This window comes from Perognathus longimembris, chromosome 13, assembly GCF_023159225.1.
Source record: "Perognathus longimembris pacificus isolate PPM17 chromosome 13, ASM2315922v1, whole genome shotgun sequence".
Taxonomy (NCBI): domain Eukaryota; kingdom Metazoa; phylum Chordata; class Mammalia; order Rodentia; family Heteromyidae; genus Perognathus; species Perognathus longimembris.
In genome coordinates, this window is record NC_063173.1 from 12,389,963 (window position 1) to 12,414,442 (window position 24,480).

Below are 24,480 nucleotides of genomic sequence, written 5' to 3' on the forward strand. Positions count from 1 at the left end.
GTGGTGGGGCATCAGCTTTGAGAAAAAAAAAAAAAATCAAGCAAGAGCGCAAGGCCCTGAGTTCAAGCTCCAGGATCAGAGCATGCACACACACAGAGTTATGGAGATAAATAGTGTTGAGGGCGGTTGCTGCAGGCTCAAGCCTATAATCCTAGCTACTTAGAAGGCTGAGATCTGAGGATCATCGTTCAAAGGTAGCTGAGGCAGAAAAGTCTCTGTGAGACTCTTATCTCCAATTCACCACTCAAAAACTGGAGAGTTCAAGCCCCATGACCAACCACAATATAAATAAGGCCTGGGAAAGTGGCTTAGTGGTGGAGTGCTTGTCTAGCACACATGAAGCTCCGGGTTTGATTCCTTGGCACCTCATAAACAGAAAAATCCAGAAGTGGTGCTGTGGCTCAAGTGGTACAGTGCTAGCCTTGAGCAAAAGAAGCTCAGGGGCAGTGCCCAGGCCCTGAGTTCAAGCCCCAGGACTGGTTAAAAAAACACACGAAACAAACATGACAGAATAAACAGTGTTGACGATCGCACAACAGGATGCATAGCTTTTAACAATGCAACAATCAAAATTAGTTAAGATGGCACATTTTATGTTTACATTTTACAACGAAATTTTTGGAAAAAAAATCCACCCAAGAGGACACCTGCGAATGCAGTCGGGATATTCAACGTACATCATATGAAAATTGAAAAATAAAGATTATATTTGGAATCCCACCTTCCAAAAAAAATCCCCTAACATGGAGTACTTACAGAAACTGAGGCTAGCCTGTCCATGTGTCAAGCTAAAACAAACAAAACACCGAGAAACAAAAGAATCAAAACCAAACAACCGCTACAAGAAAAGGAGTTAAAGGAGGGTGTGTACGGCCTGCAGAGGTCATCCCCCCCCACCCCTGACCCCCCCTCCCCCGCCGCGCTGGGAGGGGAGGGCAGGGATTCCAGAAGTACTTTCCAAGGAGTCCTCCCCCTCCTCTCCGCGATTGATTTCGATTTGGTCCTCAGACTCCCCGGAACCTGTAGGGTCTGCCAAGATTGGGGTGCAGAAGGCTGGAGGTGCGGGGCGCAGATGTACCCATCCCTCAGAGGCGGGAGGGGTTCTTCGTCAGGCTCTCCGTGGATCCTGCGCCCCGCTATCCCACATGGGGGTGGCAGGCCGTGGGGCCGAGACACGCTGAGGCTGGGAGACAGGGGGCCGCTGGGGGAGAGGGGCGAGGCGCTCCAGGGCAAAGGGGGCGCGGGGTTACTTGTGAGCCACACACACACACACACACACACACACACACACACACACACTGCACGCAGAGGTCACACCCCGCGGCGGCGGGGAGGAGGATGGAGCGCAGGGGCCCGGAGCGGAGGGGCCCAGAGGGGAGAGGCAGTCGGGCTCCGGTGGCCCCCGGGGCCGGTGTGGCCAGAGACCTGGCCCTGCGGCGCCCCCAGCCCAGCCCCTCGGCCCCCCCACCCCGACCGCGCCGCGCCGCGCTCGCGCTCCGCCGCCGGTCTCCTCCGCCCGCCCGCCCGTCCGTCCGTCCGTCCGTCCGTCCCCGGCCTGGCGGCTGTGGGGCCGGCCCTCGGCGTGCGTCCTCGTCCGGGGACCGTCCCCGTCCCGTCCCAGCCCTCCCCCGCCGCCTCGCCATCGCCATCCTCCGGGCCGTCCACGCCTCCTCCGGATCCCGGCTCCACGCGGGTCTCCGTCCGCCCGTCCGTCCTCGCCCCCCGACTCCGCCTCGTCCCCCTCTCCACCCGAGGTCCGTCCCCGTCCCCGTCCGTCCACCCGTGCGCCCTCGTCCCCGTCTCCGTCCCGGTCTCCTCGCGGGCCCCACGCCGCCCCCACCCCGTCCAGGTCCCAGGCTCCGTCCATTCCCCGTCCGGGTCTCCACCGCCCTCCCCCGCCGCCGCCGCCGCCGCCGGGCCCGGGCCTCGCTGGGGGCGGGGCGGGGCGGAGGAGCCGCTCCGCGTAACTCGGTTAACCGGGAGAATTGAATTAGCTTCTTCACGCCAGCGCCCCGGGGCCGGCCTCGCCGCTCGCTCGCGCGGGGCCGCAGGTGGGGAGGCCCGGCGGGGAGGTCGGGACCCTCCGGCTCGTCCCGGGCCGACGCCGAAGGCCCGGGCTGCGCGGGGACGGGCTGGGGCCTGCGGGCCGGCCCCGCGCAGCCCCGCCCGGCGCCCCCCGGGAGGGAGCTCGGAGCGCGGGCGGCGGGGGTGGGGGCGGGGGTGGGGGTCGGGGTGGGCGGCTGGGGGCGGGTCCGGGCCGCCCCGGCCCCGCCCCGCGGAGCTCGCCCCGCCCCGCCCCCTCCGCGGGGTCCTGCGCGTTAAAAGGCGCGCGGGCTGGCGGGGCTGCACTGGCGCTGCACCCGGGCGGAGCGTGGCCGCGACGGGGCGGGCGGACGGTCGGGCGCGCACACCCGGTGTCAGGTCCTTCGCGCCCAACCTCCATCCCGACCTCTCACCCGGCCCGGGACCCCGACCCTGCCCCGGCCTGGCCCCCGCTCCTGCCCCCCTCCCGGGCCGATGGACTACTCCTACCTCAATTCGTACGACTCGTGCGTGGCGGCCATGGAGGCGTCCGCCTACGGCGACTTCGGCGCCTGCAGCCAGCCTGGTGGCTTCCAGTACAGCCCCCTGCGGCCTGCCTTCCCCGCCGCCGGGCCGCCCTGCCCCGCGCTCGGCTCCTCCAACTGCGCGCTCGGCGCCCTCCGCGACCACCAGCCCGCGCCCTACTCCGCAGGTGAGCGCAGCCCCGACCCGACCCTCCCTCCGGATCCCGCGGAACCCCCGGGCCCTGCCCTACTCTCGCAAATGAATACGACCGACCGGACCCACAGCCGCCCCATCCCTGCCCTGGCCAGGCCCTCCCATGCCCCCGTGAGACCCCCAGCAGCTCAGGGCTCCTCTCCTCAGCCGTCAGCCGCAACCTCCACATCCTTTCTGCTCTGCTTACTCCCTGATCCGAATCTCTACCTTGTGCCCTTCGGGTCAAGGAAATAGGTCCCAGGGCCATCCTCGGGGCCCTCCACTAGGCCTTCGCTTCTATCCCTGCACAGGGGGAACCACCAGACCTCTGTCCAATGTACCCTTGGATGGCGGCCTCCAGCTCAGTCAGATCCCCATCCGTGTCACTCCTCCCCTACAGGATGCCAGATCCCCACGAAGGACCCCTGCCCACATGGGCACCTTCCTGGAGCCCTAGCATCTGCAAGCCCTCCCTGACCTGCCTTGGACTGGTCCCACCTAGGCCCAAACCCATGTGCATCACCAAAGCCCGATTGCCACAGAAAAGGGCCCCCCATAATTAGGCCATTTTTTGTTTTCCCCTCTTTTCCTCTTCAGACTCTTCCAGCTAGAGCCCCAATCCCTGCACCCCTAAGCCCTTTGATCCAAGAGGTCGCTGTGGGAAACCTCAATCTCACTGGGTCTCTCGGCCACCCCCCATCCCTTCAGTTATCAGAGTGCCAGCGTGCCCCACCCAATCCCCTTTCCTCCTGGAAAAAGCCACGGGGGGAAGTACAAATAGAAAATGGGGGGGGGGGTAAGTACCACAATTTGGGTAAATAGGAACCAAAGAGATGTGGCCATAGACTACAGCAGGGATGGGAAGACTGGCTACTCTGGACCCTGGAGAATGGGGATTAGGGAGACCGAAACAGGAAGCAGGAAGGTATGTTCCTAGGAAATCGGGCTCTGAGATTGTGGGGACGGAATAGGAATGATAGGGAAAAAATGGGATTGGAAATCCTGAGTAGAGTGAGAACGTGGGGTTGAGAAGTGATGGAGATAAGAACCGGGTGATAGGGACAGGAATTTTGAGACCGTGACACAAAAAGGTTGGAAATAGTGATAAAGGAGATGGAGATAGGATTGGGGTGTTGGAAGCAAAGATGGGGAGAAATGGAGCCCTAAAGAGATGGGACAAAGATGGAGACGGGGGACTCCCCCGGAAAGCAGGGCTAGAGACAGGGATGTTGAGAATGTGCTAGATGCTATCTATGGGGCAGTGGAGGTTGTGATGGAGAGGGAGAGGGCAGGGTAGAACAGGATTAGAGGAGATGGGGACACAGAAGATTCTAGAGGTGGGGAGGTTAAAGGACAAAATAAAATAAAACAGATGGAGGGTGTCCAGTGAGTGAAATAAGAACCCGCTTCAGTGCGCAAGCACAAAGCGAAGAATGACTCCGAATGGGAAAAGTTGAAGAGAAATTCAAGTGGAGGAAGATGAAGATGAGGAGAAGAGGGGGACACCAGGAAGGGAATGAGGGTCGGGGTGGCAGGGCTGAGGAAATAAGGCCGCAGGGTGATAGAAATATGCCAGCAGGGGGTGGGGAGTAGGGGGTGGGGGGTGAGAGAAAGTGTGCCCGGACCGATCTGTGCATAGCCAGGAGCCTGGGGCAGGGCTGAAGTAGACTTGACCCGAGCAGAGCGTCTCAATGGCACAACCAAGGCTCAGGGCTGGCTAGTGTGGCCGGAGGAGGGTGGTCCGGCTGGGAGCCAGGCCGAGGGGTCGACCCATAGATTTGAAGTACGGGGATAGGGGCAGAATGACGGGGATTTGCGAGGTGGAGGAAACAGGCTGCAGGACCAAAGAGAGATCCTTAGCCGGACAATCCGATTCCGGTCTACAAGTTTCTGATTTCTCTTGAGCCCAAGATCCGCCTTTACCCTTTCTGGCCCCATCGGCCCCGTAGGAACCCTTGGAATCGGGGCTAATTAGGAACAAACCGAGGGAAGGGGTGCGCCATTCTCTCTAAGGTAGACCCTGGAGGGCTGAGCTGGGCGTCTCACTCCTGTCGCCCATTTTCGTTGTCTCTGCCCTCCTGCCCGTGGCCGCCCCGCAGTGCCCTACAAGTTCTTTCCGGAGCCGTCGGGCCTGCACGAGAAGCGCAAGCAGCGGCGCATCCGCACCACGTTCACCAGCGCGCAGCTCAAGGAGCTGGAGCGCGTCTTCGCCGAGACCCACTACCCGGACATTTACACGCGCGAGGAACTGGCCCTCAAGATCGACCTCACCGAGGCTCGCGTGCAGGTGCGTGTGTGCCCGAGTGTGCATGCGCCCGCGTGGAGGGGGCCGCGGGAGGACAGACAGCCGAGGGCCAGGGACCACTGACTGCAGCAGCTTGCACGCGATCCGGGTCTCGGAGCCGAGCCATGCATGACCCGGGGCTCCGTGTGTGGCCTGGAGGCTCGGGGTCGCCTCTCTATTTGGAGTTCCCGCCTCCCAGAGGTTTAGAAAGTTAAATGTGAGAAGCCAGGACGGAGGAGGCAGAGTGGGTCAGCGGGTCCGGGGAGAACCCTTGAACCAGGAGAGCCTAAGCGTGGGCCAAGGGCAGGGCCAGGGCGGACAGATCCGGGTGCAGAAAGATGCTCACCTGGCCCATTTTAACCGAAGGCCCCCACCCCCGGACAGAGGGACCCCCTCACCCCCCAGCACCCCCAGCAAGCTCTTAAAAGCCCTCGGACGCACGGCGGTGCAATGCCCGGTTTCCTAAAAAGGAATTGGGGGGCAGGGCTGAGGAATTTTGTGAGTAAAGGCAGAAAGCACCCCCAGGAGAGTCGGAGCACGGGGGCAGCTGGCCAGGTCCGGGAGGGAGCTCATCGCCAAGGCAAAAACCCTAGGGGCCTGGCGGAAGGGGTGAGTGGGGGAGAGGATGGAGGGGGAAGCCGAGCTTGGGGCTCCGGTGCTGTGGCTCTCTGGGTTCCGTCATCATAGCCCCCCCCGCCCCCATCCTTTCGGACCCGGGTTTCTGCCCCTGCGTCCTGAGGCCCAGGCTGACCTCGGGCACTCCCTGGCCCTCGCCCCGGCTCACTGGCTGCTGTGCCCGCAGGTCTGGTTCCAGAACCGCCGGGCCAAGTTCCGCAAGCAAGAGCGCGCGGCCAGCGCCAAGGGCGCGGCGGGCGCCGCGGGCGCCAAAAAGGGCGAGGCGCGCTGCTCGTCCGAGGACGACGACTCCAAGGAGTCCACGTGCAGCCCCACGCCCGACAGCACCGCGTCGCTGCCGCCGCCGCCCGCGCCCGGCCTGGCCAGCCCGCGGCTGAGCCCCAGCCCGCTGCCCGCCGCGCTCGGCTCCGGGCCCGGGCCCCAGCCGCTCAAAGGCGCTTTGTGGGCCGGTGTGGCGGGCGGCGGGGGCGGCGGGCCCGGCGCGGGCGCGGCCGAGTTGCTGAAGGCCTGGCAGCCGGCGGAGCCCGGGCCCGGGCCCTTCTCGGGGGTTCTGTCCTCCTTCCACCGGAAACCCGGCCCCGCGCTCAAGACCAATCTCTTCTAGCCGCGGGCCCCGTCCCCCGGAGACACCCCTCGTCCCCGCAGGACCCGGCAGAGCCCCCCCCGCCCCCCCCCCCCCCAGTTTCCCGGCGCCCGCCTGGAAGCTGCCCGTCCGTCCCCGCTCCCCACTCGCCCCTCTCCCCGAAGTGTGCCGTCCCCTGCGGGAAGCCGGGTCGGGGCGCGCTCCGCCCCCAGCCGCCCGGCGTCCCGCAGGGCGGGTTCTTTTCCCGGGACCCCCTCCCCTCCGGGAGAGCCGGGAGTCCCTGGTAGCTTGGCTTTGTTCGGAACCAGGACTCGATCCTGGCTGTCCCTAATTCAGGGCCCCCCGGGAGGGGCAACGCACCCCCCCCCCGCCCCCGAGATCCTGCAGCCAGCCGGGGTGTCGCCCTAACCTCTGCGACGATCGCCAGCGCCCACCCGTGCAAAGGCCGCCCGAAGGGTCCTGGGGTTCGATTCCCCTCCACCCCGCGGCCCGCGGCGGGCTCGTGGGGGGAGGGCAGCCCGGGAACGACGGGACAGAGGGGGCTCCTCTAACCCGATTTTTTTTTTTTGGTGGTTGTTCTTTTTCTTTGGAAAAAAAAACTTGTAATTTATTAAGGTGATTTTGCTCAATCCAAATAAAACTTAATTTATTGAAGACATCAACCCTTCCGAGTGCCAGGAGGGGGACCGACCGCTTGCGAGAGCCTTGTCCCCCCTCCCTCCCCCGCTGCGATGACCAGGGGGAGACTTCCTGTCTCCAGCCGCCACGTTCCCAGCACAGGGCGGTAGGGACCAGGAGACAGAACCCAGCCACCTGGCAAGTGACAGCTCAAGTCCTGCCATCCCCCCGCCCCACTGACCCCAATAATATTAAGGCACCCTCCCTCCCCAAACCCACACAGGGGGGAAAAAAAAACTTAAATAAACCCCAGCCCGGTGCTCGGGCTCTTCCTTCATTTCCGGACGGCTGGCTGCCCCGCGGAGCGAGGGTAAAGCGATCTTCCCCGTGGCTCGGGGGGGGGGGGGGGGGGGGGGAGGGGCAGGCCTGGGGCGGGTGGCCCCGAGGCCCCCAGCAGAACTCCACAAGGAGGGGACGGCACCGGGAGCCCCGGCGGGCCACTGACACCAGCAGCCCCGAGGGGAGAGGCAGGAAGTACTGATTAAGGCATTCCAACTGATCGGGCAGTGGGGGACACGGGTCCCCCAATAAATACGCAGAGAGGCGCTGCCCCGCCCCTCGTAGCTTCCAAGCTCTGGCCGTGTGCGGCCTCCGGAGAGGAAAGGCACTGCGCATCCAAGCTCCCCAGAGCCGCCGCCGCCGTCACTTGCTGAGTTGCAGGGTGTCCAGAAGAAGGCGCTTGTGAGCCGGATCCTGCACCCCGGCCTCCTCCAGGTCCTCCTCCGTGATGTCACTGGGAATGAGAGGGGCTGGGAGCTGAGCTGGAGGGTGGCAGCGGGGCCCACAGCTCCGCCCGGAGGCCGAAGACCCGCCCTGTCCACCGCCAGCCCCGCCCCCACCTGAGGAACTCCAGGTCGTCCCAGCCATTGTGCACCAGGCCCTCCTCATAGCGCTCCAAGCCGATGGCCCGCAGCCAGGCACCCATGCCCGCCTCGCCAAGCCCTCCGGCCCGCCCGCCCTGCGGGCAAGGAGCCTGAGGGAACAGGGCATGTTAGGGGAGCACCGGGGGAGCCCCCCCCCCCCAAACACCTGCACAACAGCCACATCCCGCCACGCCCTGGGGAGAAAGGGGCTGGGGCTGGGCCGCATGTCCAGGCCAAGCCACCAGTGTCAAGCTCAGGGCATGCTGGGTACGGCATCCCACAGTCTGTGGGCCATCCTCCGGCCCCCCAGGGGCTGCCAGCCCAGTCCACACACCTCCTCGGCCAGGTCTTCCTGGATGCTCTCTCGGATGCGGGGTGGAGGAAAGCTGAGGGGCCGGTCGTAGTCTGAGGGCAGTCCCCGGGGTGGCTGCAACTCCAGGGGGCTTGGGAGGAGTGCTGAGCGGCCAGGCCCAGCGGGGGCATAATCCACCTCACTGAGTGTCTTGGCCATCTGCAGTACTGAGCAGGACCGGTCATCCCCACTGGCTACCTCCCCCAGGAACGCGCTGGCAGGTGAGGGGCCCGGGGGGAGTGGGGGCCTGGGATGGGCCTTGGGAGGGGGTGGGCCTCGGACCACCGGCATTGACAAGGGATCCAGACTGGGAGGCAGGAAGATGGCTGAGTCTGGCAGTGGTGGGGGTGGAAAATCTGGAGGAGGCAGTGTACCCCCAGAGTCCTCATCTGATGAGCTCCCCTCTCCCACACGAGGGGGTCGGTTGCGTCCAAGCTGGGGAGCAGGCACGGTGATGGCCACTTTGTTCTTGGTGGCAGGTGGGACTGGGGCCCTGGCAGGGGAGGGGAGCTCCAGGGGCAGCAGCTGATGCGGGACCCCTTCCAGGACGTAGTAAGCAGGGTTATTGAAGCTGTTCTTGGGTGGGAGGGCTGACACCCCTTCTGGCTCAGGAGCCCCTTCTGGCTTCAACCTGGGTTTGAGAGCAGAATAACTAAACCAGACCCCTGAAACCCAAGGTGGAGGCAATGGGTGCAGAGGAAGGAGAGGGGCAAGTCAGGAGACAGACGGGCCTGACCTTGAACACACCACTTGCCCACTCCTGCCCTTAGATTCGTCTAGGTAAGGTGTTGAAGGCAGAACCCTAAAGCCCCTGGTTCCAGAAGGCAGGAAGATGGGAGCGAACAGAGATCTGGCAAGCCTCCTCCAGCACCGGAGGCTGGTCCACTCTGGCATCTTACTCAGAGGTTCTGGGTAGTTTTGTGGTTTTTTTTTAACTTAAGCCCAAGGATAAAAAACCAAGCTGGCTGAGAAAAGCGGAAGATGAATGGAAAAGTACCAACGGTACCTAAACATTTTCCTTTAGTTCAAACAACTCGATAGCATTACAAAGCAAGCTGGCCTTCCCAAAGATGGATCCACAGAACACCAGGTTCCTCGGAACATTAGGTTATGTCGGAAAGAAGTCTCCCTGGCCCATTATGTTTGGGAAACTATTCCAGACAGTTTGAAAAGAGATTTCCTTCCTGTCCATATGCTCGGAGCCTTTGCTAATACTACCACGTACTGAGAATAACATAAGAAAAGAATCTAGCAAGAAGCACGTTCAAACTCCTCTAACCACACACCCTTTTCTAGTGGGCTCTCTTGAAATCCTGTGCTGGACTTGAGCCTTCTCCAACCACCGGGCTCAAATTGGTCTGCTTGCATGGAGGCAGCTGTTCTAGAACCAACTTCTTTGTTTGAGGGAGTCTCATGCAGCACATATACCAAAATTGGAATGAGAGAGACTCTCGCTATGTAGCTCAGGCTGGCCTTGAACTTGTAACCCTCCTGCTTCAGCCTCTCAAATGCAGGTGATAGTTGCACCACCACACCCAGCTTTAGAGCTATTTTCTACCTGTACTTTTCCAGGCAAAATTGAGAGGAAAGGCCGACTGTGCTCCTGACTCAGAGCCACACCTACAGACGTCTGGGCTAGCCATAATCACCACAGGGTGGCACAGCACCCAAACAGGCAAATCCCCAGGCTGGCCCTGAAAGCCACGCCTAGTGATGGACAGAGTAGGGGGATGATGGATTCATCCTCTCACCTAGGATTCAAGGGCTCCTCCCGGGGACCTGCTCGGGGCGGGGCTGGAGGCCTCCCTGTTGGTGGTGGTTTCTCTGGCTCTTCAAACAACTTGGACAGTGGGCAGGAGGCATCTGTGGAGGCTGGCTTTCGGCTACCTGATCTGTGTCATTGGTGCACAGGAGAGGAGAAAATGGGAGTTGACAAGGGGCATGCTGCGACCCCCCCACGTGACACACCGACAACTGCAGTAGCTCACCGGGAATCCTGACTGCCTCGGGACACAGAGGGAGCTTTGCTCTTGGTCCCAGCCTCATCCTTATCAATGCTGATCCACTCTGGAGAGAACAAGGAAGGGACACTCACGAGAGGAGCTGAGGATAGAGAGCCTCTGGGCCTGCCCACCCCTTTCCAGCTAGTCCTTGGGAATATCCAGTCATGGCTGTAGAACCTCCGGTATCCCAGAATTCCACCCTGGGTCCTTCCCTCCTCCACCTGTCCTCCCCACCCCATCCAGTGCCCCAAACCCTTCCCAATGAAGCCCCTACCGTAGAGCCGCTCACGGGTGCCCAGGCGTTCCGTGGGCACCCGCACCTTCATGGAGCCCCGGATGTTGCCCGTCTCCTCGCCACGGTGTGACAGGAAGGTCAGGAACTGCTGGGCTGTGCTGCCGATCATGGATTTGAGTGCAACCACACACTCCCCTAAGGGAGAGAGACGAAGGACCAGCAAAGAGCCGAGGCTCGCTGGGACCCTGCCTAGTTTCTTTGATCCCTCCGCACCTCCCATCCCTCACCATAGGATTCATAGCCGTCCATGGACTTGACTGTGAGCAGGAGATGCTGGTCCTGCAGGTATTCGATGTCAGCTAAAATTGGCTTGAGCTGGAGAGCAGAAAGGCGCAGTGAAGAATAAAGCTCCAACCCCCCTCCTCCCCCCCACTCCCCCCCCCGTGCCTTCTCACATGCTGCTTATGCCCTCGAGTCTGTCATATTCCCTCCTAGGCAAAGTCCCCAAACTCTTACTGTAGAAGACACAGTCCGACAAGGCCTTTATAACTCTGGAACTAATTTTTCTGGGTCCTCAATGACAGTACGGGACCTGATACTTAGCAAAGGCTTTAGAAGTATTTTTTGAACAAATGCATGAACAATTGGGTGCCATACTCCATTATAAAGATAACAAGTGGCTCACGGGCATGGGTGTGAGCATGCAGGCCTGTGGGTACACTCTTAGGGGCCCGCCCTCCCCGCGTGCCCGTGCCCCTTCAGCCACAAGCCCCAGCCCTGCCTGCAGCCTCACCGTGGGCAGCTGGCGGGAGGACCACTGCACTTTGAGGAAGTTGATGTTGTCACTGCTCTGGGCATCATTCTCAAAGCTCTTCTTGTACTCTTAAGTGGGAGTGAGGGACACACAAATGACACTCATGTCCCGGCTTCCCTTCTCTCCAGATTCAGGGCTGACTGCTCCAGGCAGCCTCTCGCCTCCTGCCCACCGTGGCCCACACCAGCCCTGGACCCCCTCTGACCCTCCAAGCACGTGGAGTAGAACTCGATGAAGAACTTGGTGCGGCTGGCTGTCTTTACAATGGCCTCGATGCTTTCAAACTCGATGTAGGCCTGGTCAGACGTCTTTGAGAGCCCTGAGGAACAAGGGAAGAATTATAGGCAGAAGGGCTGAGAGAGCCTGAGTGGATCCCAGGGGAATGAAACAGGCTGAGCCTGGGACAGTAAATCAGGAATCCTGGCAGAGCAGAAGGCAAAGCCAAAAGGATCTTCTGGATCCTAAGCTACCAATAAGAGATGCCCAAAGCCCACGTCCTGGACCAAGGCAGAAAGACAACTCAAGGGTGAAAGATTCCTATCGGGAGGGTCTGGGGACCCTGTAGAAGGCCTACAGGCTTGCCTGCCAATAACACAGCACACTTCCAGGCACACTTAGAAAACACAAATAGGTTATACTTGCATATATCCAACCAGTCATAGGTTCATGCCACCATCCAGATGCACAGATAGCCTTACATGTCACATCCCTAAGCCATCTTCTGCATTATGCCATAAGCCATATCCATGACCACATCCAAAATAGTCACCTAGCTTTTTTTTTTTTTGGTCAGTCCTGGGGCTTGGACTCAGGGCCTGGGCACTGACTGACTGTGAGCTTCTTTTGCTCAAGGCTAGCGCTCTACCACTTGAACCACAGCGCCACTTCCAGCTTTTTCTGTGTATGTGGTACTGAGGAATCACACCCAGGGCTTCATGCATGCTAGGCAAGCACTCTACCACTGAGCCCCCCTTCCCAGCCCTATAGTCACCTTTCTTGGAGATGAACTGTGAAGTAACTCCAACCTCAAATGTTCCAAACACAGGGGAATGGTCGCTGGTGACAATGTCATCAGTGCAACCTGTGCAGGAGGATGGAAGTGGGGACTCAGGGGAGCTGCCTCGCCCCTACTCCCCCTCTCAAAGGAAGGCAGAGGCAAGTGTGACACCACGCATCTCCCAGCACCCTGTCCAGGAGGCTGTCACCATAGGAATTGCAGATGATGTGGGTTTCGGGGTAGGACTTCCACAGAATTCGGTCACACCAGGAGGGCACATTGGTCCGCACCTGAGGCAAGAGGGGGCAGCCTGGTCAGGGCTGACAGCTGGGCAGTTCGCAGCATGGGCCTTACCCACGGCTCAAGCCTTAGGCCTCGGCACCCACCTGTCTCCTTGGATACCCACAATACCCAGAGTCACTCGGGGGTCCTGACAGAGGCCACATAAGCGGGAGTGGCAACCACAGAGGCCTACAACAGAGACCCCCCCCGGACCTTCTACACTCACCCACTGCAGGCCTGGCGTTCCCTCACCCCTTCCCATTTTCTCCTCTTACCCCAGTGGGCTTCTGCTTGTGCCAGGCATATGTGTCCCGCGAGCCCCGCTCATAGCGGTAGGTAGGTGGGAAGGAAATCTCTTCTTCACCTAAGGAGAGCAGAGGACATATGGATTCAGTGACCCCCCCACCCCAACCCCAGCAGTACCCTCCAAGCCCTCCAGGGCCCCCTGGTAGGCCATTACTCACTGAATCGAAGGAAGACCTTGTGCTTCTCCCGTTCCAAGTTGAGTTGGTCCACCCTGAGCAGGGGCTCAAACTCCTTCCTACTGATGTAGTTCAGGATCTCCTAGGATGTAGGATACACAGTCTGAAGGCTTGCCCCTTGAGCTGAGCCAGAGTGAGAGCCCTCTGGACCCCACCCTTCCTGCAACCACCATCCACAGGGCCCTGCTCACACCTGGATGTCCATGTCTAAGCGGTAGTTGAGGTCCCCAAACCAGAAGAGGTGAGTGAAACGCAGAGAGATGTCAAAGGCACTGAGCTGCCGGTCGCCTAATGAGAGCAGACGCAGGATGTCTAAGTAGTTCTGGTTCCGCCTAGGATAGGTAGACGGCAGGAACCCAAGGTCAGGCATAAAGATAAGAAGTCAAAGGAGACAGAGACAGAGGAAGAAGCTGGAGACAGGGTAAGGGTCAGGAACAGACAAGAGGGATAAGGGAGGAGGAGTGGGTCTCTTGTAATGGATATAGGTCAAGATGGGGCTATGGTGGTCACAGGCAAATGAAGGCTGGGATAAGAAGGCAGGAAGGCGCCTCTCACCGGGCAGTCTTCTCATTTCCTGAGGTGAGATGGCAATTTACAAAGCCAAACGAGGTGCCATTGAACATGAAGGAGACACCCACAGCTCCCTTGTTCCCTGTCAGAGAAAGCAAAGGAAGAAAGCCTGGGTCATGCAAAGGGCTCCCGCCTCTCCCCTGCAGCCCCTCAAAACAGCAGTGGCAGGCCTCCTACCCCAGGCCAGAATACTTAGTCATTCAGCCATTCTGGGTTTGAATTTTATCATCTACTGAAAGGAAGGAAGGAATTGTTGGGCACCAGTAGCTCATGCCTGTAATCTTAGCTACTCAGGAGGCTAAGATCTTAGAATCACGGTTCAAAGCCAGTCCAGGTAGGAAAGTTCATGAGACTTTTATCTCAAATTAACCACCAAAAAACCCAAAATGGAACTGTGGTCCAAGGGTTGGGCCTTGAGCAAAAAAGTTCAAGACCCTGGGCTAAAACACATACACACACTCTCTCTCGCACACACACACACACACACACACACACACACACACACACGAGAGTAAATTAAAAAGAAAGATAACTGTTCTGGCTTTCTTGGTGGGACACAAAAAACTTTAGAATAGGGCTGGGGATATAGCCTAGTGGCAAGAGTGCCTGCCTCGGATACACGAGGCCCTAGGTTCGATTCCCCAGCACCACATATACAGAAAACGGCCAGAAGCGGCGCTGTGGCTCAAGTGGCAGAGTGCTAGCCTTGAGCGGGAAGAAGCCAGGGACAGTGCTCAGGCGCTGAGTCCAAGGCCCAGGACTGGCCAAAAAAAAAAAAAACAAACTTTAGAATAAGAATATACCTTATGGGCTAGGAATATGGCCTAGTGGTAAAGTGCTCGTCTCGTATATATGAAGCCCTGGGTTCAATTCCCCAGCACCACATATATAGAAAACGGCCAGAAGTGGCGCTGTGGCCCAAGTGGCAGAGTGCTAGCCTTGAGCAAAAAGAAGCCAGGGACAATGCTCAGGCCCTGAGTTCAAGCCCCAAGACTGACAACAAAAACAAACAAACAAGAATATACCTTATTAACTTCAAAATACCCTATGTATAGGAAAGCCAAGACCACCAAAACCTTCAGGAAGGCCTTGAGCTGGAGACAGAAGGCAGGGGTGGAGGAAGCCCGCCTGCCCTGCTCACCAAGGGTGTTGGCGATGCCCGTCTTCACACTGGACGTACTGACGTGGCTGATGCGGTTCTCATGCTCTGGCTTCACCAGCACAGCCACCTTGATGTTCCAGAGTGACTGCATGGCGATCTGCATACAGGGTCGGAGGTCACCTCCTTTGCTCTGGGCAAGGACCCCTGTCTGCATTCCTCTGGCCCATCACCCAAGAGGAAAGGAAGCCTGCTGCCCCTTCTGTGGAGGGACTAGCAGGGAAGGACTCAAGTTAGATGTCCCAAAGGAAATGTCAGGGGCCACAGGGAGAGCCATGAAGTCACACAGGAAAGTCTGAGATTTTGTTTGTGAGGACAGAGGATTAGGCAAGATGACCCCCTCACCGGACGGTAATCCAGATCTGTAAGCTCCTTGAGGCCCCCTCGAAGCAGGTCTAGCCACTCTCGGTCACCCACTGAGTTCTCCTGGGTCCCAAAGACATAGATGTCATGGGGGATGGTCACTGTGACCTCGTCCAGGGCCTTCCCCAGACCCTTCGATGTGAACCAAGATGTCACGTTTTTTGGAGGTGGCACACTTCCTGGAGTAAGGATGAAAGAAGAAGGGGGTAGGGTGGGGTGGTCAGACTCGTATCCCGGAGCCATATCCCCAGCACACCCTAGCCCCAGCCTGGGCCTGACCCATGTTCCAGGTGCCTATGAAGACAGAGATCATGTCAGGCTCGTCCTGTTTTGAGTGTTTGTTCTTCATGAGTTGCAGTAGCTGGCAGAAGGCTTCCCGCTTCTGTGGAGACAGTAGCCAGTCAAGGGCAGATGACCAACAAGGAACTCCCCCTTCCACAGGAGCACCCTGCTAGGTGGGAGGTTCTCACATATACAACACTAAGGAAGAATATCACATGCGTTCAGTAAGTGTTCACTGATTTGAGGATCTAAATCCACCTTTAGGCCACCCTCTCCATTGTGTAGAACTGGGGTTTGTTTACTCGTTGTGGTATTGTGGCTTGAGTTCAAAGCCTTGAGATCTCACTTGGCATTTTCCACTCATGCCTAATGCTCTACTACTTGAACCATGCCTCCAGTTCCAACTTTTTCCTGGTTAATTAGAGATAAGTCTCACAGGGTGTTTTGGTTTTGTTTTGGTTTGGCTTTTGGCCAGTCCTGGGGGACTGAACTCAGCATCTAAACACTGTCCCTGAGGTCCTTTTTCCTCAAGGCTAGCACTCTACCACTTGAGCCACAGCGCCACTTGCAACTTTTCCTGTATATGTGCTGAGGAATCGAACCCAGGGCTTCATGTATACTAGGCAAACACTCTACCACCAGGCCACCCACATTCTCAGCCCCCAGAGAGAGTTTTGAACCTTGCCTAGGGCCAAAATTCACCATGCCTGGTTTATTGATTGAGATGCCCTTAAGTATCAATCCTCCCAATGTCTGCCTTCCAAGTAACTTGGCGCCACCATGCCCAGCTCTCAATGCCTACACCACACGCTCCCTCTTCCCATCCAATGGGGACTCTAGCAGCCCCCAGTACCCTGGCCAAGACTGTCACTTACCCGGGCACTGACAAAGATGAAGTCCTTGCGCTGGGTACGGTCCTTCTCCTTTTCAAACACAACACCAAGCTTGTTCTGGACACGCTGGGACTTGATGAGCTGACGAACTAGGGCAAGTAGGAGAGATCACATAAGCCTGTGCCTCTAGGTCACATCTCCCCCTGTCCCCCAATTTGCCCAGGTCTGGCCCTGGCTCACTGCGGTCGTGCGTGAAGGTCGTCCAGTCCTCCTGGGAGTCCCGCTGTCGCCGCAGCAGAACCAGCCGCCCCCCCTCCACATCCACACTCAGCGTGAACTTCTGTGACTTCCCAATCTTGGTAAGGTCACCCAAGGTCACATCCAGCTTCACCTGCAATTCAGGAGGTAGGGAGACTGCTGACAAGCCTGGGGGACACACAGCACCCCCTGTACCTCCAGCTGCTCTTTGCTCCAAGAGGCTTTTTCTACTGTGTACCTCAAAGGCCTGCACAGGGATGGTCTTGGCCTTGCGTGTGGAGGGCTGCGGTGGAGCCGGGGGCCCTGTGGAGCTCATGTCCTGCAGAGCCTTCAGGGCCTGCAGGGGGCAAGGGCAGAGTGAGTGAGAGGTTAGGCTGAGGGTGGGGTGAGGAGGGGCATGGCTTCAGGGTTGAGATCAGGTCAGTGACTAAAGAGGGGTGTGCAGGAATCAGCCCACCTTCTTCTGGATGCCTGACAGGAAGTCCTTCAGCACTGACAGCTTCAACACCAGGCTCTCCAGCTCCTGCTCCCCAGTCTGTGGCGGGCTCTGTGGGGAGAAGACTAAGGATGGTACATGAGGCTCCAAGCAGAAGCCCCGCCCCCACCCCTCCCCCTCTAGGATCCCACCTGCTGCTGCAAAAGGCGGGTCACCATGGGGGAGCTCTGCTGATCAAACACCTTGGACAGGATCTCCAGGCCAGACAGGACCTTGTCCACCTCGCTAGGGGAGACACCAGGTCAGACTCCCACCCTGACCTAAGTCTTGGGAACAGGATGTGGGGTGTGGCACTTCCACCTTGAGCGGGAAGTCGGAGGCAGTGACTGGCTCATTGGTAAGGCGCCAAGCTAGGGGGTCGTTCGTGGGCCGCTGCCACTGGTACCTGTGCAGCCTCCGGCATGAAGTGGCCAGGGTACGGGTGAGGTGGGGCAGGTTGCTGGCTCCGCCCCGCACTGCCTCCAGGTCCAGTCCATAGCTGCCCTTCAGATACTCATGGGAGACGGTGCTCAGCCCATTGGGAGTGCTTCGGTGAGAGGCTTGGAGTCAGTAGAGGTACCTTGTCCCAGAACCCCTACCCATCCCTCTGGGACACAGTACTGGTAGCGAGGGTGAAATGGGTTGGGGGGGCTGAGATGGGATGGGGGTGGTCCAGCAGGAAGGGCTCAGAAGGTACCTCCACCCCTTGTGGGAAAGCGCTCTCAGAGGAGAAAGGGACGGGATGGGGGGGGGGGGGAAGGGGTCCTCACCTTTCAGCAGCTGGAGTTGTGGGGGTCTCAGGGGCTGGCAGAGGGCTGCTAGGCCCAATGGAGGCAGAAATGCTGGTGGAGCCAGAACGTGGGGGCAGAGGGGGCTTCTCGTCCTCCACATCTGTAGACAGGGTGAAAAGGGCACCCACTCAGTGGCATAATGGCTGGGCGCCACAGCCGCCAGATTTCCAGAGAACACGGGGAGGGGGAAATGGGGCTTCGGAGGGGCTGGGAAGGAGGAGAGTCAGAGGACCGGGCAGTACCCGAGGCATCTCGGTCATCGGGCGGGTCTGGGTCCCGCTCCCCCTCTACTGGCAGCAGCAGGGCACACACAAGGCCCTGGTTGGGTTGGGCATACAAGCCGATGAGCTCGCCCAAGGTCTGGAAGCGGCGCACAGGCACGCCCTGTGAGGTCTGCGGGCCAGACAAGGAGGGAAGAAAGGGTTGTTAGCCAGGAGGTCCTCAAGTCTGGGGCTGGATCAAGGTCAGGACTCAAGGGTCTGAGCTCCCACCTGCACGGCCAGGTAGTCTTCTCCATCAGGAAGAATTCGATACGTGTGCACGTGCTTCTGATACCTAGTGGCAAGGCAGAGGTCAGAGCCTGTCACCCTAATGCAGCCATTCTTCCCATTACCATGCTTAGTCCCACCGATACCCCAGTGTGGGCCCCTTAAAACTACTTGCCAGGATGCACAGGGTCAATGATGGGTCCACCCCTTTAGTGTTCCCCCAAAAGAGTAGGAATGGTAGGGGGGAAGGAAGGTGGAGAATGCAGTTACCATGTCAATCCATAGCGTATAAAACTAGAAAAATCAAAAGGAGGGGTTAGGTTGGGAGGGATGGGGGAGACTGATGAAAGGGGTGACGCGGATCAAGATGCATTGTACTTATAAACTGACACGTCAAATGGTAACCCCTTTATAGAAGATAATAAAAGATAAAACATGGCTTTTTTAAAAAGCAAGAAGGTTGGGAATGTGGCTTAGCAGTAGAGTGCTTGCCTGGCATGCATGAAGCCTTGGGTTCAATTCCTCAATATCACATAGACAGAAAAAGCGGAAGTGGTGCTGTGGTTCAAGTGGCAGAGCACTATCCTTGAGCACAGAGAAGTTGAAGGACAGTGCCCAGGCCCCGAGTTCAAGCCCCAAAACTGGCAGAAAGAGAAAGAAAGGGAAAAAAAAAAAAAAAGAGCAAGAATGACCAGATCCCCTCCCTGTGCTCAGAACTACGGAGACTCCACATCTACCACAGGGCCTGGGAAGCAACAGGCAGCTCTTTTGTGGCCTCCACAGCTGTCTAAACAGCCCCTCTGGGCTGTGGTACCAGCCTGGGCCCCCCGCCAAAGTAAGAGTCCTCAGAAGCCTGGCTAGCTCTTTTGCATGCATAGGCAATGTGCTCGCGCACGTGTGAGCCTCTGTCTGTATTTATGTTGGTGTCTAGCTCTGTTGGAGTTGGGTATGTCTGGGCAGTTTGGCCATCACTCTAGGCCTCTGACCTCCTCCTCAGACACTAGGAAAATAGGACAACACAAGAGGACCCTCTATGGGGACCCAGCCTCCAGGGGCAAGAGGGTGCTGACAGATGGCACAGCAGCTGAGCAGGTGACAGCTGAGCCAGGCACACACTCGGTGGGGGTGGTAGGCTTCCTCTGTTTGCACACCTCAGAGGCCCTGCTAGGTAGGAAGGCCATCCCCTTTTCTCCAGGGAATCCTCATCAGGCTAACTCTGGAGCCTCTGCTGGGTGTTGGTGCTGGGTGTGTTACTTTGTGGGCTGTGGGCCTGTGTTTATAACAATAGCATCCCATGAATTGAACCCTGGTTTCACATCAGGCCAGGCACTCAGCCGTCCTACAGATCTCATTCAATTCTCACTTTTTTTTTTAAAGCAGATATTACGATCATTATCCAGAAAAGGAAACTGAGGCTCAAAAAGATAATGTGATTTTTCCAATGTGACAGAACAAATACAAGGCAGAAAGAACCAGGATTTAAAACCAGGGCAGAAGCCTTAGTGTCCGCCAGGGCAGGGGCGTGCCTTGAGTGTTATTCATGAACATACTTTGTGTATATAGGTAAACAGGAATTTGTTTGGAAAGCCTAAGGAACCACCCACTTCTGACCCTCCTGAAACACAGGGAACAGCCACTCGGTTGGCAAAGCTGAGTCCTCCACACAAGAGCCAGTCTGGCAGTGGAGTCAGGATTCTCCCCTTACCAGGACAATAATGGTCCTCGCCCCAGACATGAGCCCCAGCTGTTCCCCTCCCACTCAACAGCTGACCCCGCACCTGCCTCCTTCCCCTCCCTGCATAGGGGGTACACTTCAGAGGGGGCTGGGAACACAGGACTCCTAAGGATATTCATGGGTTCAGCCATCCTGGGCTTCAGGCAAAAGCAAAGATTTACTAGGTAGGCCAGAGTAGCTCAACCTCTGCACTCCTAGTGTTTTGAATCTTTTGTGCTGGAGGGCTGTCTTGGGCACTAATAGCATCTCTGGCTTCTACCCACCAGATGCCAACAGCTCCAGTGATGACAATAAAAAGTATTTCCCCTGGTCTAGGCCAAAGTACATCTCCCTCAAGGATGTCAGAAGAACAGAGGAGGAAACAAAGAGCAGATGTACAGGGGCTTGGGGAGGACATCTGACAATGCCAAGAAAGAATATAACTAGATCTAAATACAGCACCCCCTGCAGCTTCCCATACATGGCTTTCCACTCTGGGGACCCACAGAGGCCCACCCAGCATCCGTCGGTGGGAGGGAGCTGGTGAGCAGGTCCAGGAAAGAACACTGGAAAACCAAAAAATACAAACTCACCCCACACCACTACCCATGACACCACTCAGGGACAGCTCAGAGACCAGGCCCACTCAAGGGACTGCCGGGCCTAGCTCAGGGGTCAGAGCTCAAGCCCAAGCCAGGACATACTCACTGATTCACGAGAGAATGGCTCAGTCCCATACAGACTCACCCAGCTGCCTCCCAAGCCTTCCTCTCAGCACCAACCTTCACCACCATCCCCAAGCCTCCCCATTCTTAAGATGCAAAGCCAAACACAGTAAAGAAGCTTGCAGGGCACTGTCATACACCCTGCCAGTCCCTCTGCCTGCCGGTGGCTTATCATTCAGACAAATCACCTGTGCTTCCAGCTGGGGGCCTGGGCTGTGAGTCTGTTACTCCTGCCTGCATTTTCCCCTCCAACATCAACCACTCGGTGTGAGAACCGTGGATTTTCTCCACTCGGAGGGCATTTCACTCTGGACCCCACAACTCTGCTCCCAAGGTTCCCCAAAATACCCCCACCCCCCACCCACAACAGGAAGTGCCCCCCAGATCCTCGCTCAGTCCCAGGATAAAGTCAAAACTCCTAACCTAGGGATGGAGGCGGGGCTAGTGTCCCACCAGCCCCAATCACCACCACCCCGCCAACCCCCCCTCAACAATTCGCCACCCCCCCCCAACAACTCGGGGCCCACCGGGCGTGTCCCCTCCCTTCTTCCCTCGCCACTCACAGGACGCAGAGTGCGAAGGCCCCCGCCACGCTCTCGCTGTCTCGGACCAGGAAGCTGCCATCGCGGCCAGCCCGCGCCAGCAACTCCTCCGCAGCGGCGCGGCTCAGGTCGCGGTGGTACCAGGCTGGGGCCGGGCTGCCCAGCGCGCCCCCCGGCCCCGCGCCCCCGGGTCCCGGCGCCCCGCACGCCGAGGCCATGGCCCGCGTCGGGCTCAGCGCCGCCCGTGTCTGCCGCTCCGCGCCATTCACCCCGAGGAGCTGGGTGACGAGGCTGGGGCTGAGCCTGGGTCCCGGACCTGACGATCCCGGACGGAGCCGGGAATCCGGGCTCCGCGCCCCCGCCGCGCAGTCCGCCGGGCTCACCGCGCAGCCGCCGCCGCCAGCAGCGCCGGCCTCAACTTGAAGAGAAAGAAAAGTTTGTTCAGAGGTGGCGGGGGAGGGGCGGGAGCGCAGCGCCCCGAGTGGAGGCGGCCCCCTCCCCCTCCGCTCGGCCCACGGCCCGGGCCGCCCCGGGCCCCCACCCACAGCCCCGCGGGACCCGGCCTCCAGGACACCCCGGGGATCCAGACGCCCCCCCCCCACTGGAGCCAGGCCCCTCTCCCCCCCCATCCGGTGTCGCGACGCTTGGGAGGCCGGGCACCCCCCCCTCCCTCCTTGGAGAAGCCGGCCGTCTCCACACTCGCACTGAGGTGACCCCTAAGTCGCCACTAAAGTCAGAAGCCTCCCTCCCTCTCCCTCCGCCCCCCCCCCCAAGGTTTTTTCTACTCCGGGCTTCGACAGCCTTGCAGAACCGGGGCTCTCAAAGAAAGGATCCGAGAGGAGCCTCCCCCCCATCATCTCTCCTACGGTACCGACGAGCCAAGCCACCCCCCACCCCCAAGCCCCGAGAAAACCCATCACCTCCCCCGCCTCGATCCGAACTCTCAAAACTCCACTGCGTCGCCCCCCCCCGCCCCGACAAATCCCCAGGGGGGATTCCCCCCCAGCCCCCACTCCCAGCCCACCCCACGGAGATCCGGAGTCCTCAAGCCCCGTCCCCACCGGCCGGCCAGCCCGGCCGAGCCCTCCTCCCCCTGCCACCGCCCCCCCCCCCCTCAACCAGTCGGCCAAGTTCCCGGGCACCACTCCGCAGCACCCGCAGGCCAGGGCCCGGAGGGGGGGGGGGGACTCTCGAGGAGGAAGAGGACCCCCGGGCCCTCTGGAAGAAACTTCCCGCGAGCCCCCACAGCGCGCCGCCTCTCCCCACAGCTACGGCCGCCGCCGTGCAGATCCGCACCTCCGGGGCCCCTCGGGCAGCCTCCTTGGCCGGGAAAGCGGCCCTGGACTCCGGGCGGCCACTTAAGATGGCCCTCGGCCGCCGCCGCCGCTCACCCCCTCCGCGCCTTCCGCCCCGCCCGCCGCCCCGCCCCCGCCCCCGTCCCGGAGCCCCGGGCAGCCCCGCACCCCGCCGCCCCCGCCCGCGCCCGCGAGGGGCTCACCCGCCGGGTGACCGCGGACCAGCCCCGGCACCTCCCCGCGCCTCGGCTTCCCGCTCGGTGCAATGGGACGACGCTCGCTCGCCTGCTCGCTCGCTCTGGGACTCCGCGGGGGAAGAGCCCTCGGCGCCGGGCCCGGCGCCCCGCGCGCGCGCTCGGGACTGCGGCTATTTTTATTATTAATTAAGGAGTAACGAAGGTGACAGCTGTGTAAACTGTAAAGCGCGGCAGCGGAACGAATGGGTATTATTAGCGCCGCCCCCGTTCCCGCTACTCCCCATAAGTCAACGTACTCGCGCCTCCCAGGGCCGGACGCCCAGCCCGGAGCCCCCGCCCGGCCGCCCGCCCGCCGTCCAGGGGGCGGAGCCTTCCCAGGGGGCGGAGCCTTCCCAGGGGGCGGAGCCCTCCTGGGGTGTGGGGAGGGCGGGGCCGGCATGGCCCGCCCCTTCCCAAAAAAAGACCTGCGGGTGGCTGCGACTCCCGGAGTCCGCTTCCTGCCCCGCCCCTCCGCCCCTCGGCTCCTTAAAGGCGCAGGCCTCCAGCGGGCGCCCACGGCCGCCCTCTTGGACTGTTTTCCTGAGCGTCCCTTTAAGCTGGGAGAGAACTTTCACTTTGCTAAACTGAACCTGTTGACCGTGGCTAGATTAGTCGTGGGGAGCTTAACCTAGCTGGAACCAATCCTGGAGCCTGGGGAGGAGTTCTGTAGGGCCTTCCACACTAAATAAGCGCAGTAACTTGAGAGAGCTACTGCCCACCTTTGTCTCCAGATCCAGCCAGGAACCCAGTAACTTTCAACCTGTGTCCAACTTCCCCCATCCGTCATCTTTTAGTATTGGGAAGGGGAGCCTGCTGGGGATGGGGGTGGAGGCGCGCTGGTGTGTGAATGAGGTCCCCATTAGGAAGGAGTCTGCACACTTGGGTTCTAGTCCCAGCTGGACCGCCTTTGGGCTGATATCAGGTAGTTGTGTGTCTCTGGGGAGAACTCTGGTTAGAGAAGTGGAGACAAAAGACTTTTCTAAGGTCGTAAGAGGCAAGAAACCCAGAAATCAAGTCAAGTCTAGGTCTGAGGTTATGCAAAGCCTGGGCAGTCTTCTAAAACCAGCCTATCCCCAAAAAGGAGGTCTTGCTCCTCCTGCCTCTGGGAAGCCCCTAAAGGTTTCTAGCCCTTTTCCAGCAGAGCCTCTAGGGCACAGCACTTGGCCCGATCTTGAGTATTTCCTCCTCAGGAATCCTCCAGACTGTCTTCCCAATTGGCTTGGTTTCTCCTCTGAGAACCCCAAGCCCCAACTCTGCCACTACAATCCACATCATGTTAGAAGTGTGATTTTCTCCCTCCTACCGGAAATGTAGAGCTTCCCCCCCCCTCTCCCAATCCCCCCGGCTTTCCCATTGCGGAGCTGGGCACCAAACCAGGGAGAGAAGGGCCGGGGCTGGGGAGATATTTGGGAAATAATATGAATGAGAAATCCTAGTCAGGTTTTAGTGGCTCATGCCTGTAATCTTAGCTATTCAGGAGGCTGAGATCTGACTGTTGTAACAAGTCCTTGAGACTTATCTCCAATGAACCAGAAAAAGCCAGAAGTGGATGTGTAGCTCAAATGGCAGAACTACAGTCTTAAGCAAAAAAGTCAAATAAAAGTATGAGGTCCTGAGTTCAAGCCTGGATCTGGCTCTCTCCTCGAAGTTATTAATGTACAGACTCACATTCTTTCTGGGGAAAAAAATCCTTTTATTAGCCTTGAGGAAAGGATTGTTACCCAATTTTATTGAGGAAACAAAGTTACAACTGTTGTACTTTTACATAGAAAGTGAGTCTGGATTTAAACATAGGTGGGAT

General features: G+C 59.2%; 2 protein-coding genes across 2 annotated transcripts; one reads left to right on the forward strand and one right to left on the reverse strand.

Annotated features, from left to right (window-relative positions):
* Positions 1–2,347: 2,347 nt before the first annotated feature.
* Positions 2,348–6,389, forward strand: Phox2a (paired like homeobox 2A). The gene is made up of 3 exons (XM_048360917.1): positions 2,348–2,734; positions 4,839–5,026; positions 5,826–6,389. The coding sequence occupies exons 1-3, from the start codon at positions 2,518–2,520 to the stop codon at positions 6,261–6,263; spliced, it is 843 nt and encodes a 280-aa protein (XP_048216874.1). The 5' UTR covers positions 2,348–2,517; the 3' UTR covers positions 6,264–6,389.
* Positions 6,390–6,871: 482 nt separating this feature from the next.
* On the reverse strand, positions 6,872–22,516 carry Inppl1 (inositol polyphosphate phosphatase like 1). The gene is made up of 29 exons (XM_048359427.1): positions 22,445–22,516; positions 21,170–21,566; positions 18,171–18,234; positions 17,922–18,072; positions 17,659–17,779; positions 17,295–17,435; positions 17,041–17,134; positions 16,871–16,960; positions 16,652–16,750; positions 16,396–16,546; positions 16,198–16,304; positions 15,320–15,422; positions 15,023–15,219; positions 14,660–14,777; positions 13,504–13,600; positions 13,142–13,280; positions 12,931–13,030; positions 12,742–12,830; positions 12,393–12,474; positions 12,179–12,268; positions 11,393–11,506; positions 11,167–11,255; positions 10,661–10,748; positions 10,413–10,568; positions 10,124–10,202; positions 9,887–10,027; positions 8,118–8,766; positions 7,760–7,893; positions 6,872–7,653 (listed from the first exon to the last, which is right to left on the reverse strand). Exons 2-29 carry the CDS (start codon positions 21,364–21,366, stop codon positions 7,563–7,565), a joined length of 3,771 nt encoding a protein of 1,256 aa, XP_048215384.1. The 5' UTR covers positions 21,367–21,566; positions 22,445–22,516; the 3' UTR covers positions 6,872–7,562.
* Between the last annotated feature and the right edge of the window lie 1,964 nt (positions 22,517–24,480).

What these genes read in the sequence shown, in the direction of transcription:
- Phox2a (XM_048360917.1), top strand. Translation starts at nt 2,518, where the DNA reads ATGGACTACTCCTACCTCAATTCGTACGACTCGTGCGTGGCGGCCATG. An exon ending in GCCCGCGCCCTACTCCGCAG is followed by an intron (nt 2,735 to 4,838) that starts GTGAGCGCAGCC and finishes GCCGCCCCGCAG; the next exon opens with TGCCCTACAAGTTCTTTCCG. An exon ending in TCACCGAGGCTCGCGTGCAG is followed by an intron (nt 5,027 to 5,825) that starts GTGCGTGTGTGC and finishes CTGTGCCCGCAG; the next exon opens with GTCTGGTTCCAGAACCGCCG.
- Inppl1 (XM_048359427.1), bottom strand. Translation starts at nt 21,366, where the DNA reads ATGGCCTCGGCGTGCGGGGCGCCGGGACCCGGGGGCGCGGGGCCGGGG. An exon ending in GGGCATCGCCAACACCCTTG is followed by an intron (nt 13,601 to 14,659) that starts GTGAGCAGGGCA and finishes TTTCTCTGACAG; the next exon opens with GGAACAAGGGAGCTGTGGGT. An exon ending in AGGAAGACCTGGCCGAGGAG is followed by an intron (nt 7,894 to 8,117) that starts GTGTGTGGACTG and finishes CTGTTCCCTCAG; the next exon opens with GCTCCTTGCCCGCAGGGCGG.